This window comes from Dicentrarchus labrax, unplaced genomic scaffold, assembly GCF_905237075.1.
Source record: "Dicentrarchus labrax unplaced genomic scaffold, dlabrax2021, whole genome shotgun sequence".
NCBI classification, from domain to species: domain Eukaryota; kingdom Metazoa; phylum Chordata; class Actinopteri; family Moronidae; genus Dicentrarchus; species Dicentrarchus labrax.
This window is the reverse complement of record NW_026136710.1, coordinates 14,566,569-14,579,780: the sequence shown is the minus strand read 5'-3', so window position 1 is coordinate 14,579,780 and position 13,212 is coordinate 14,566,569. Positions and strand designations below refer to the sequence as shown.

Sequence of the window (13,212 nt, the reverse complement as noted above, 5' to 3'; positions counted from 1 at the left end):
CCACTGAACAGCTCTGTTATTCCTGTAATTATAATTTCAAATGGGAAAAGGCTACTGTCTCTTCCCTTGGAGAGAAAAGAATATTTGGCTTTCAGGGGAATAGTTCCATATCATATAATATCCACTCTATTGTTTCTATGAACCTTTCTACGGTAATTAAGGCTCACTTTTGCTTTCACCATGTTCCTCTGTTTAATTTCCCATTCTTATGCATTAGCTGGAAACTTGCAGATTACTGTTTTTGGAATTATTTCCAGGGTTATTTGGGTTACTGCTGTTGTACTGAAACCAATTTCTGTTTGTATGTGTATTTAATTAGGAGTCCCTCATCAGTGCTTGGCTCCAGTTCAGTGATGGATCCATGACTCCTCTAGACAACTACAACCCTGCCCATTTTACCCTGGCAGCCATCTCTCTGGATGAACAGGTGGTGGTGGTAAAGCGCAGTGCGGCATGGAAGTGGCCCATTGTTGTTGCTAAGGGCGAAGGTCAGGGTTTGCTTGTGCGTGTTGAAATGAGCCCATCAGAGGTGTGCCAGAAGGGAAAAAGGCGTACTGTCACAGCCACTGGAATGGCAAATATACAGGTAAGATTTGGTCAGCCAGGGGAGCAATACAGACAACCAGGTGATCGGCGAACGCGGCCTGATCCTCCATATTATGGTGGATCTATCTCTGACATGGAAACTGGGTTAATCAACCGCGGAGCCACTACCATCAGAGGTCACGTCCCAGTGAGACCTAATGGGGGGCGTCTATCAGCGGACAGCGGGGCGAGGGTCCCAAGCGAATTCTCTGAATATCCAGACAAGGCAGAGCTGCCTCGTAGCCGCAGCACTGATGAGGACTTGTTACCGTCCCGACGAGGTCTGACAGACCTGGAGATTGGTATGTATGCTCTGCTGGGAGTCTTCTGCCTGGCCATCCTGGTTTTTCTAATTAACTGCATCTCTTATGCATATAAGTACCGTAGCAAGCAGCTTTCCCTGGAGGCCCCAGAAGCAATGCCCCATGCCCACGACTGGGTTTGGCTGGGCCAAGAGGAGGGGCTATGTCTGCAGCAACAGCAGCAGGACGAGCTTGGTGGTACTCTAGAGGAAGGTAGTCAACTATTAAATGGAGGCGTCCAGCGTGGTAATAATGGTGTGGGAGGCTGTAGTTCGAGTGGGAGGGATCACAGGAATGAGTCGCTTAACTCACCCACTACCAAGAGAAAGAGGGTGAAGTTCACCACCTTTTCCAATGTCAAGTCCAGTAATGGATGTCCTGTGCTCAGCCCATTAGCACTAGTGCAGACCAGTGAGATAAAATGGGTATGTCCGGACATCGAGCTTGGGGACTCAAAGGATCTTAGGAACTACATGGAAAAGCTTAATGAGAATGCAATTAAGAACATTGCATAGGGGGTACTGGGTGTTTTCAATGAACTAAAGAGAAACTCACCTGAATGCCTTCAGAATAAGGAGGGAAGGATGGTTGGAGGGAGGAAAGGAAAGAGAAAATGAATAAGGGGTGAATAACAGACCGGGGCTGCTGTTAAACTGTACTTCACCATAACAACAGGAAAGTGCATTCAGCCGCCGCTGTTGTTTCCATGGCAGTGAAGCAAAGGACTACAAAGAGACATGATTTGCCATGGCACCACAGCATAGTTATGGGGAAAATGTGAACTTGATATTGTTGCTTAACTTAAATGTACGTCGTTTGTCTTTAATTGAGGTTCAGTTCCCTTTTCTATGCGCCACGTACTTTGTTTTATGTTTTATTTTTTAAATCATCATGTTTTAATGTTGTATTTGTTGTACTTTTTTGCGCTTTGTTGCTTTTTTTTTTAAAGAGTTGCTGTATGCTCTGTACCACATGTCAGCGATTCTAGATTCTAGGAAAGAAGAGCAAAATTTGTATTGTATATAAACATAGAGTTTGATTTGAAGGTATTATATGTATAGTAACATTTTGTAACAAGTGCTGTTTGGTTTTGCTTAGGTTTTGTTTGTAGTTTAGTTTTTGTTTAGTTTTGTCTCCAGAAGCCAGATCCATGCATGATGTTATTAATGAGGAGGCATGTGTGTATGATCTGGTACCTGAAATGAAAGTGTGTAGATAACTAATACCAATACCTCTGGAGACATGTCGGTTTGATATTATTGCATTCATTCATCATGGAGCTGAGTTTTGGGTTGGTTTCATTATGTTAATATTGGTTTCAAAAGTTTTGTTAGCCCACACATTTTCCCTTCTTATGTTAATGTTGTTACTTATGCAACTCCCTTTCATTCAGTTGCATACCTCAGATAAAGTAGACTTTTTACACTACTTTAAATCCTGATACAGCCTGACATTCAATTAGAAAATGAATTAGTTACATTCAAAAGAAAATCACTAATCACCATCAAGAGAATCAATAGACAATCACATAAATAATGTATGGTTCAATCCCTTCATTTATAACGTTCCATAAAAATCAGTCCAGTTTACAATTTGTATGGCCTGAATTAGGTTGAGAGACTGCTGTATATGAAATATTGGAGTCCTGACAGTGAATTAACAAAATTACCACAAACTGTGAAGTGAAAGCCCAAAGTCTGGCCTCTTCTTCGTTTTATCATATGTCAGTATTGGTCCATCGTTTTCTATCTCTGTTTTAAAATTGGTTGCTGGACTAATTAAAACTGAGGGTGACTCTTCTCCATCATGCTGCTGTATGATTCATTTTTCTGGCTGTTGTATTCTTCTCTGGGTCTGTCTTGTTTTGCTCATCTGACTGGTTTATGTGAGTACACAGACAGTGGCTTCATCAAATATCAAAATGAAGTGTCTGTTGTTGTTGACAGTCGGTGCAGCTGCCAGCTGAAGCGGGAGAGATATAGTTATCTTGCAGCTATCATCCAAAACTTTCAATCAGCAATACATTCCTATATCCATGTATTTTTTTACCCAGTGTATCAGTGTTAGTATTAATCTGTGAGAGACAAAAATGGTCAGGTAAGATATCTTTTCCGTTATTTGTTTTTTTAAAAATAATGTTTTGAAATACTGTTACAGTATTGGGAAATACTGATACTCGCAATAATTTTGTTTTTGTACAAAAATTCCTCCAACTGTGTAGTTAATTTAAAAAAACTGCTATTAAAAGCGCAAAAAACGTTTAAGTTGTCAACCCAAATAAGTACTAAATAATACTAATATAACTAAAAAATGCTGATACTCGTATCATTTAAGTATGTTCACTGACAGTGTACTTTATTCGACTTCTGACTAAATAGACAATCTTACACTTACATTCAAAAACTTTATATGCCTGCCAACCATCCCATACACCTTCTTGCAACTCCAGCATGGTACACGTAAACGTAGTCAAAAACTTAATCTATCACCATAAGGTAATTAGGAAAACTATTTAGTATAATACAAAAATTTTAATTCATTAGCACCATCAGTGGAAGAAAAGAGGCAGTGAGTTGGAGAAACACAAGTACCTAAGTATAAGATGTAAAATTGATAACTATTAAAAAGTAGTGTATCGAGAGGCAGATATAAAGCTGAGCATAATAAACATTATCACCTGCATTTAACACCATGTGATAATACCTGTGAGTATCATTTGTGCATCATAATCAGCTGTTAAAAAGGTTCTAGGCCAAGTGCACCAGAGCCCTAAAAAAGTCTCTAACCCTCTCAGACAATTAGTCTTTTTCCAAAGGATCACAGACATGCTCCCCTTTCTAAAAGGGCAACCTAATTAGAGATTACTTAGTTCAGTCTTATTACATGTTAATGTGGCATTTCCTATGCAATTTATCTTGCCCACTTACTGTACCTGTAAATCTACTTGGATATAATTTGCAACCTAATTAAAACAAACCCAAGGACCTGTGCATTGAAGATGTCCCAAGGTAACCAGGAAAAGTGTGATGGTGATGCTCTTTTACAAACCTGTCTCAAGACAGCAGTATGATTTTGGATGAAGTCAACAAATCTCAGTTGAAAGTAAAAGCCTGTGTAACATCCAAATTAACATTGTTTAATCTATGATTAAAAACAGAGAAGGTGGCTCACCTGGTAGACCTGGTGCACAAAGTACCAAGGCTGAGACCTTGCTGCAGTGTCCATGGGTTTGAATCTGACCTGCAGCCCTTTGCTGCTTGTCAACAACAACATCCGGCTCATCCGCATTGATGAAGTGCACAGACTACAGAAGATTGCCACACTTTCAACCAGGATATTTGCACTGGAGAAGACTTGTTAACTCCATGAAACTCTCCCAATGTCTCCCACCAGTGACTCAACTACAATTTAGAAAGACAGCTTTCAACTACCATAACATGTGCAGTGACTGGGATTGTGCAATAATCCAGGTGCAAAACCTAAAGATAAGTGCAAGACTTTACTCCCACTGAGGGCAACATTTATGGCTTCAGCTCAGGCAACTTTTACCCCAGACATCTGGCAGATGACCAAAGGTATAATAAACACAGACCACAGTCTGAAAACTAAACTAGAAACTAGAAAACAGGTTTGAACAGTTAAAAAATCCTTATTAGACATGTGTAGATGGGTGCTAATAAGAATGGACGAGGGAGAATTATGAGGAGTTTGAATGAATGGAAATAGCCAAGTAAGTGAATGGTAATGAAGTGAAGGGGGATGAAAAAACAAAAACATCATCCTGTAACTTTTTTTTATGTAACGTTTTACAAGTGGTAACACAATTAAAAAATATTGCTTCTGATATCTCACCCCAAAATAATAAAATTATCCTACATATGGAGAGCAATGAAGCAGGATTTCATTGAATTTCTAAATGGCCTTGATAAACTGGAAGCCCAGTTGTTGATGACTGGATCACTGCCAATGGTCAGAGGGATCAACAGGTTCAGCAGACTTTTTATGAATTGAATACATCACTCACCAAGCCTGTGGTCTGAAAAGGATCAACTACACTGATAACTTTAATCTGGTGTGGGGATGTATGTATCTTTTCAGAGCAGATGGCCTCTACTCAATATGATATGGAGTAGTGATCATTTTTGTCTCGGCCTGCAATACCCATCAGCCAAGCCATAAAGCCATAAAGCCACAAAGACGAAACACGACAGCCTCTATGTGAATAGGCTTATAACCGGGTCATGGGTCAGTCTTCCAAGTCGTGCTCTCTTCACTCTCCCCTCTCCTTTGGCTCACACCTTTTGGGATTCACTGACAAAATGGAAAAGCTGGTTAATGCTGGCATTAAATTCACCCCCTCTGAGCTCTGCCTCCACCCCAGCACAGCACATTCTGTGGCACCGACCTTGCTGATAATGAAGACAACAGAGAGAGAAAACAGCTCTCTCCTACCCGTGCTGGTGAAGATAAGCCCAGCAAGGTCACCAACACTTTTCCTCATCAGTCTCCCCTCACCTCCCCTCTTGGGGATTGCTCTTACAAGCCGATATCAGAGATATGTGATGCTAAGTTGCAGTGCTGCATCTCTAAACATGGCCAGTCAAATCAACACCAAGCAAATCTGCCTGGCATCAGTACAGACAAAAGAGAAGATAACTTGGACATACAGGGTCCCTGCCCCATGTCTACTTCGCCCAATATCCATTTCCTCTATTGTGCATGGACCTATTGCATCCTACTGTATTGGCGCCTCCACCACTGCCAGGTGGGGGAGTAAAGAATGGTATGTTCTATCCATATCCTCTTTAACAAACAAATTATTTTAAATAATCCTTTTACTACTCTTAAACTTGATTTCCTTTTCCTACTTTCTGAATGTAAGCTGGTGACATATATGTATTGACTCAGGATGTAGATGCGCCCACACACAATTAAGGACACACACTAGATCTGATCATCACTAAGGGTGTTAATATTTCAAATGTTGATGCAACTGACCATGCTATATGAGATCATGTCAAAGCTTTATTTGATGACTCCCAAAGTCCACACGACATCAATAACGGTTACAAAGTGGTGCATCAATGAGAATACTGGTGAACAGTTAATGGAAGCTAACTCTGCATTTGCACTTACCCATGATGTTCCATCTGATCTTCAAAACCATCCCAATTACAAAGATGATTTCATTGATGTCATTACAGGGTTAACTCATCATCTGCTAAACAAAAAACTCCATAGAGAAATGCCAAATCTGCAATGATCCAGAGAAGGGAATGCCAAAAAGCTGAGCCAGATGGCGAAAAACCTCAAATTCACATATTTAAAGAGAAACTTAATACTTACCATTTAGAACTGAGAAAGACTAGGCAATCCTTTTCACCAACAATGCCACTAACTCACATTCTCTTTTTTGACTTCTTCAGTAATAAAATTAGAGGTCAACCAGTAAAAGTTCAATTTCATGCAAAAAATAATGGTGAAAATAGCGAGATGTTGTGCTGTTGACAACAGAACTCAGGAGGAAATTGTGCAGCATCCTAAGCTGTCCACCTGCTGTCTTGATACTCTACTAACAAGCATCCCTAAAAATGTTTTCAGCTGTTTGGCAATGGATTTGAGGCAGATAGTAGCTTTCTTTCATCAGGTAACTGTCCTGAAGCCTTAGAAAATGCAGTCCTCAAGCTTCTCCCGAAAAAAGAGTAATCTGAATACATCTGTGATTATCAACAAACCATCCCTTTGTAAGTTAAATAATTGAAAAAGTTGTCTACCAGCGACTAAGTCAATTTTTAACATCAAATAGTTACTTTGCTAATTTACAAATCTGGATTTCAGCCCTACACAGTACTGAGACAACTCTTATTAAGGTTCTGAAAGATATTTGTTTAATAAGTGAGTCAAAAAGAAATTTCAGTTCTAGTCATATTACATTTCAGTGCTGTGTTTATTTTTAACACAGTTCAAATTACTTTTGCACAGCCTGAAAAACTTGGTTGTGCTCTCAGGCTCAGTGTTAAAGTGGTTCAAGTCATATTTTCAGGGCTTTTGTCTCAATTGGTAGTTATGATGCATCTGAGCAGGCCAAGATGATTTATGGGGTTTATCCAAGGCTCAATCCTTGCATGCTTCCATTAGGCTACATTATACAGAACAAAAATATTAAATATCATTATGCAGACGAGACTCAGGTTTACCTTGCTCTGTTACCAAGCGACTACAGTCTCACTTCATTCTCTTCAAGAGAACTGAACAAATAAATGAACTCTCTTGGGCTAAATGCAGACAGACCTAAGATTACTGCCTTTGGAACAAAAGAAGAAAGGATGAAAGCCATGTGAAATCAATTACAATATCTGCATTCTACCATCGTAAAGACAGTCAGAATTAGAATTATGTCCCAGTAGGATCTAGAGGAGTGGTTCTGGTGGTGGTCCACCCTTCAGAAGAAAAAAGTTCACGCCCGCCACACTACAGTTTTTAGTAATCGTTAACAATGAGAGAGGGACTAATAAAAAAGGGATCCATGTTGAATTTTAGTTCAATACAGGTCAGTACAATAGCATCAGCAAACTCTTTTTCTTGTTTATTTTCCCTACATAAATCATATTCATTCAGCTTTGTTCCACTACATATTTTTCCCCTGGTCAGCAATGTCTCACCTGCAGTGACTCAATGCCCCACCAGTGGGGCCCGCCCCAAAGTTCAAGAAGCAATGATGTAGAATGTCCTAGAGCATCGAGGCTGAAGAGACTCGACACAACAGAACCGCTGTCTGAAACGCAGTACTGCTGATGCCTCAATTCACAATGCAGGATTACAATACCACAGAGGCGTAGCCTCCTAGAAAAACTCTCAACTGGAAACACCAACTGGTCTGCTAACTAATCCAATTCACCACAGCTGTGGCGTTTGTGTCCTATGGCTCGCTAATGTTTCAGTTTAAGGAGTGACCCTGTTAAAAAGGGACTTCCAGCCGAATATGTGACTGGCGACTTTTTTCGGCTGAAAGTCCACCCACATCAGGCTGTGACCTACCCATCTGTCACCATTCATGACACAACTCAAAATCAAACTCAAACCTTGATATATTTCATATCTAAAACTACAGCTGTGTATTGCTTCTTTTATTCCTTTCCAGAAATCTTAACCTCTTACTGACATCTGCTCCATTGAGATTTTTCTCAATGCCACCAAGGTACTCCAAACCGTTACAGCTGCCTTTCACCCCTCAGTCTTAACCCTCTTAGACTTGTGCCTGTGTCCTCGACACTGAACTGCCAGGTACTTCTCTTGCTGACACAGGGATCTCTGGGTCTGTACTCACGCTCCCTAACTAACTGACAGCTGCAGTAATGGAAAGGACCCCTGCCACTTGTTACAAACCATCTCCACTGACATTCACTATGCCAAACTATGTCACTAGAACATCACTAGTTATCCCATTTCGCAAATGATCCTACCGTTGCTATGCCAACAATTCTCAACAAGACCTTCTCTCCTTTCCTTCTCCTTTCCATTTCTTCTCTTTGACAAGGCTCACCAATTACACTGCTGGCGTCACCTATCAACCCACCACCTTAAGCACATCTCACTGCCACTGCTGGTAAAACTGTGATAACTCACATACAAACTGACAAAAAATCTAGAGTGATGCCAGACAGTTGCCCTTCCATTAGGGTTTACGCTGAAGTCATTCCCCTATTCTGTATTGTATCCACTTGCACTGCAAAGGGGTAGAAGGGTCTATAAGGCAGAGTCCTGCAGAGTCCTGTTACCCGCGGGTACTTGACAGGTAACCCGCAAAAACATTGTGTGGGAGGTAAAAATTATATTTATATAAATTTGGAGGTATGGGTAAAAATAAATGAACTCTTCATCCCTTACATCCCTTTTTGCCTTTTTAACTTTTCTTTGTGATCATTTTGGGTGTGTTAATGCATATGGCATAAGTTCTGGCAAGGTTTTTTTTAATTTAATACCACACCCTATACAAAGCCTATATTCATTTAAATAGGCTTTTAATCCTTACCATTTAAACCCATTAAAACACAAATTTTTGATCCCAGGACCATTGCACCATAAAATTATACATCCTACTGTATCAGCCTTTCACTCTAGTGCACATTCTAAGTCCATTATTTTTTCAGTTTCACCATTTTCCACCAGATGGGAGCCATTGTATAGGGCTTGCCCTATGGGGAAAATGCATGTAATTTCCCTGGTTTTCACTAGGGACACTATTGCCTATATTATTAAGCACTGAAACAGATTTATGCATCAGAAATGTTGGTTGTGTGATGATATGGATGCTGGAGAGTGGTGTGTGTGAGTAAGGAAAAATTTTAGTGTTTGTCTTTGTGTGTGTAAGCTTGTGCAGGCTAGAGATAGAAATTATATGGTACTACAGGTTACATTTTGCCTTCTCTCTTTCTCTCTCCCTGTCTCTCTTTAATGTTGCGTTCCCACCGAAGCAGAAGCAAGTAGTTGCCTCATGTTATTTGCAGGATAATTTGTATTTACTCTGAGAATATTCGCCCTTTAATCTAAAGAGCCTAAAATAAACAGATTTTGCTGTGAATTAATGTCAATAAACGTATCTATATGATGCTGAAATATTGTCATAATGAGGGCGATTTGTAAAAAGACTGAATTCATACATTGTCGGGTCTGTCTGCAACGTGCAAACAACTTTTAAAATGCCTGTTTTCTGAACAGAGTTCAGATCAAGAGGACTATGCTAACTTAGCTCATAGAAAAGTAGAACCGACGCAAATAATTTTATTCGCCTTGGTGGGAATGCAGCATTACACAACCACAAACCTCAACCAACCCACCCACTCACACACACACACATACATGCATGCAAATGCACGTGCACATGCAGTCCTTCAAACTCAATAAAATGTAATGCTATTACAGGCATCTCCTGGTGCAGTGTTTCTGTCTATGAGTTAGAGTAACGGCTTAGGCTGCTGATCTTTGCAAGTGCTAGTGTGTGTGTCTGTGTGTGTGCACACATATGAGCCGAGAGCAAGCCAATCTCATGGCATGTTATTCTTTTGCTCTGATTTCTGTGTCTTTGACTCACAGAGATGAAACATGAGTTAGACTTTCATATATACCAAAGTTTTTTTATACAGTCTATCGTTTAAAGCCCCTCCGTAATTAGGGTACATGCACTTTGAGTAGTTTTTAGTAGTAAAACAAAAATAAATTTTTCATGGACAATAAGTTACCAGGTAACTAGATCTATTACTGCACAAACAATATTTGCTAATCATTGTAATATCCCAGACTGTGATAATAACAATAAACAAATCTTTTGAATTTAAAATTTAGTATATAAAACAGTTGTCTGTGTTTTTTATTTCATAAAAAATAGTGGTTTTGTCAGTAAACATTGATGTATTGTGATTGATTTAATGCATTTAAAGTAGAAAATAATATTAATATATAATATCTTTATAGCAATTTGAGGTAGGGGGCATTTTTGTTCTGAAAGGTGCTAAATTGCGGGGTTTTATTTTAATCTGACACTGCACAAAAAATTGACGAGCATCAAAATCAATTCCACAACAATGGCATTGTGTAAACAAGCTGGTATCTAAAGGGTTAAAATTCTGAAAATGATTGATTATTTGTTAGTTATGATCAGGACTGAAGTTTAATTTAATGTAGTGAAAACAGGAAAAAAATATAAATATATGATATTTTTATAGCCTTTTTAGGAATGGTACCTTGTTTTCCTCTTAACTTGTGGATAGAGAATCTTTTTACACAGGCAGAAGGCATGCGGGCAGTGGCTGAGAATAAAAATGTCTTGTGTTTTCTGGAGAAATCAGAAATGAAAATGACCGCGCAGGCTTTTTAACATTTAAAACAGTTAAATATCATCAAGGCTGAACCGCCCAGGATTTTCTTTTATTGTGAAACCCGCAAGCTTGTACGTCCTGTGAGAACTATAAGCCATTATACATTGTTTTGATACATGGTTTTACTGTATCCAATTGAGGGTTCATGGTCTAATGCTGGTCTACTCAAAGAAAAAAGTCAAACTTGTGGTTCTAGAGGAAAGTCAAGGGTCAATAATATAAATTATTGGGGACCCATGAATGTCTGTACCAAATTCCACCATACCAAATCTATCCATCTAACACTAGTTGATATATTTCAATCTGAACCAAAGTGATCAACTACTGATGCTATTACCATGGCTAACAATGCCCACATGTAGCAAAGTCAAAGGTGACATCTTGCTTGTTTTGTCTTACCAACAGTCGAAAACCACAAAAAAATTAAAACAGATGAAAACAGTAAACCCTCACATTTGACATACTAAAACTAAGACATTTTAATAAGTGACTTAAAAGGTTAATCAATCATCAGAATTACTACATACTGACAGACTACAATTAACTGACTAATCGTTTCTACATTGCCTGAATAACAATATTAACTGAAGTAGTCAAAAAATGAGCGATTAAGGCAAAAGGTGGTGGGAGGGTGGTCTGCGTCTCCGGCAGCTACCTTTGTGCGTTTCTTTTCTTTATGTCACTGTCTATTTGTATCCATGTTCAGCCTTTAAACATCCCCTGTATTCAAGTGTGTTTGCACAAATATGATACATCATAATTGAGTATTGTTTTGTTCATTAATTTAAGCCAAATTTATTTTGGAAACAATCTGGGTCCAGTCTAAAAGGTACGAGAAATATAATGGTTTGCAAGACCTCTGAGTTACTATTGTTCACATCCACGTGCTTGTACAATGGCCAGTGCATATTCCTGCTGGCATACTGCACACTTGTTTGTCATCGAGCGAGTGTAGATAAACTGAGAAGAATTATCCTGTGTGTGTGTGTGTGTGTGTGTGTGTGTGTGTGTGTGTGTGTAAATGTGATTTATGGGTTACACTGGTGCAATTAAAACAGGTTTGAATGTAGTATTGTTTTCTTTATTCTGCTGACATTGAAACACTGCTCTTGGTGAGGATGAAGAAGACGGCAAATGAAAACCAACATACCTTTGACCCGACTCTGTCTATAAATGTAAACCATTCAGCAAGATGGATCAGGCCTTAGAGAATGTCACGATGAGAGACTTGATGCATGTCCCTGAAAAACAACAAATAGTTCATTAAGGGAAACGAATCACGGCATTTTTAGCTACGTGCAGTTGATCATTGGAAATCCCAGTGGTGATGGCCTTATTGAGCTCCAAGTAGAGATAGGGCTGCAGCTGTTAATACCCCCCTTCCACTAAACATAAAGCACCACCTCTACTCTCCTCTGAAATTTATTTTTCGCTTATTTTATCTCTGATGGTATTTTTGTTTTTAGGTCTGTGTTTTCCAGTGTCCTAGGGGGGATGTGTATTCTGGGTCCCTGAAGTGATAATGATGGCTTGCTCGCTGGTTCCTTTGTTCTGCAGCACAATGCCAAGCTGACAGACCAGGCTAAGAGAACGGCTGTTGGAAATAGTTTTGTAAAGAGGGAAAGTTCAGGAATCAAGAAAACAGACAAACATCTGCATCTTGCTTAACAGCTGGCAAAGCCTTATTTAAGCCTTCTCTAAAACAACTTGCTTTCACTCTGGGTTGAAAGAAGAACCATAAAATTACTCAAATGAGCTTTTGCAGCATAACCCAAGCAGTCCAAAACTAATCCATCCATCCAGATTATATGACAATGTTTATATTCTATTTATTCACATACTCATCCTTCTCCTTATTAGATTGTGTCTATGAGATGTGCAGATACAGTACATCCCGTTGCCCCTTACATGCAGTAGAAAGACAGTAACCCCAGTGGAACACAGCATAAATTGGTCTGTTCTACCAGCTGAGCCTTAACTGGGACACCCCTCAGTAACAAGTGCAGAGAATATTTGTTATTCAGGGGCCACAAGTGTGGTGGGCACCTAAGAAGGATTATATTTTCCTCCAGCCTCAACTATTGATGACTGATTCTATCTACAACAGACTGATGATTCAGGACGACAGAAAATATTTTAAAATATATCAGAGACCTTTTTAAAAATGACACTTTTTAAAACCTGGAAGAATGCGACTCGGAAACTGATATGACACGATCCTCTATATTGAAGACTTATCTCTCAGTTGGACTTGAAACTACAGAAACACTCAGTCCACCCACAATTCCAAGGTGCGGTCACAGAGTAGAGGTTCTCCCCTTTAAATGATCTAAATAAGGGCAGCAGTAGCTCAGTGTGTAGGGACTTAGGGCCGGTTCAAGTCCCACAGACCACAAAATATGGAGTGTGGACTGGTAGCTGGAGAGGTGCCAGTTTCACTTCCTGTGCAC

At 39.5% G+C, this 13,212-nt stretch overlaps 1 protein-coding gene across 1 annotated transcript in view; it reads left to right on the top strand.

Moving 5' to 3' along the window:
• Nucleotides 1-2,694, top strand: part of si:dkey-112m2.1 (transmembrane protein 132C) — a 143,869-nt gene extending 141,175 nt beyond the window's left edge. Inside the window, exon 10 of the mRNA XM_051412701.1 lies at nucleotides 320-2,694. Coding sequence (XP_051268661.1) covers nucleotides 320-1,402 — 1,083 coding nt within the window. The 3' untranslated portion in view covers nucleotides 1,403-2,694. The remainder of the gene's footprint in view (nucleotides 1-319) is intronic.
• The last annotated feature ends 10,518 nt before the right edge of the window (nucleotides 2,695-13,212 follow it).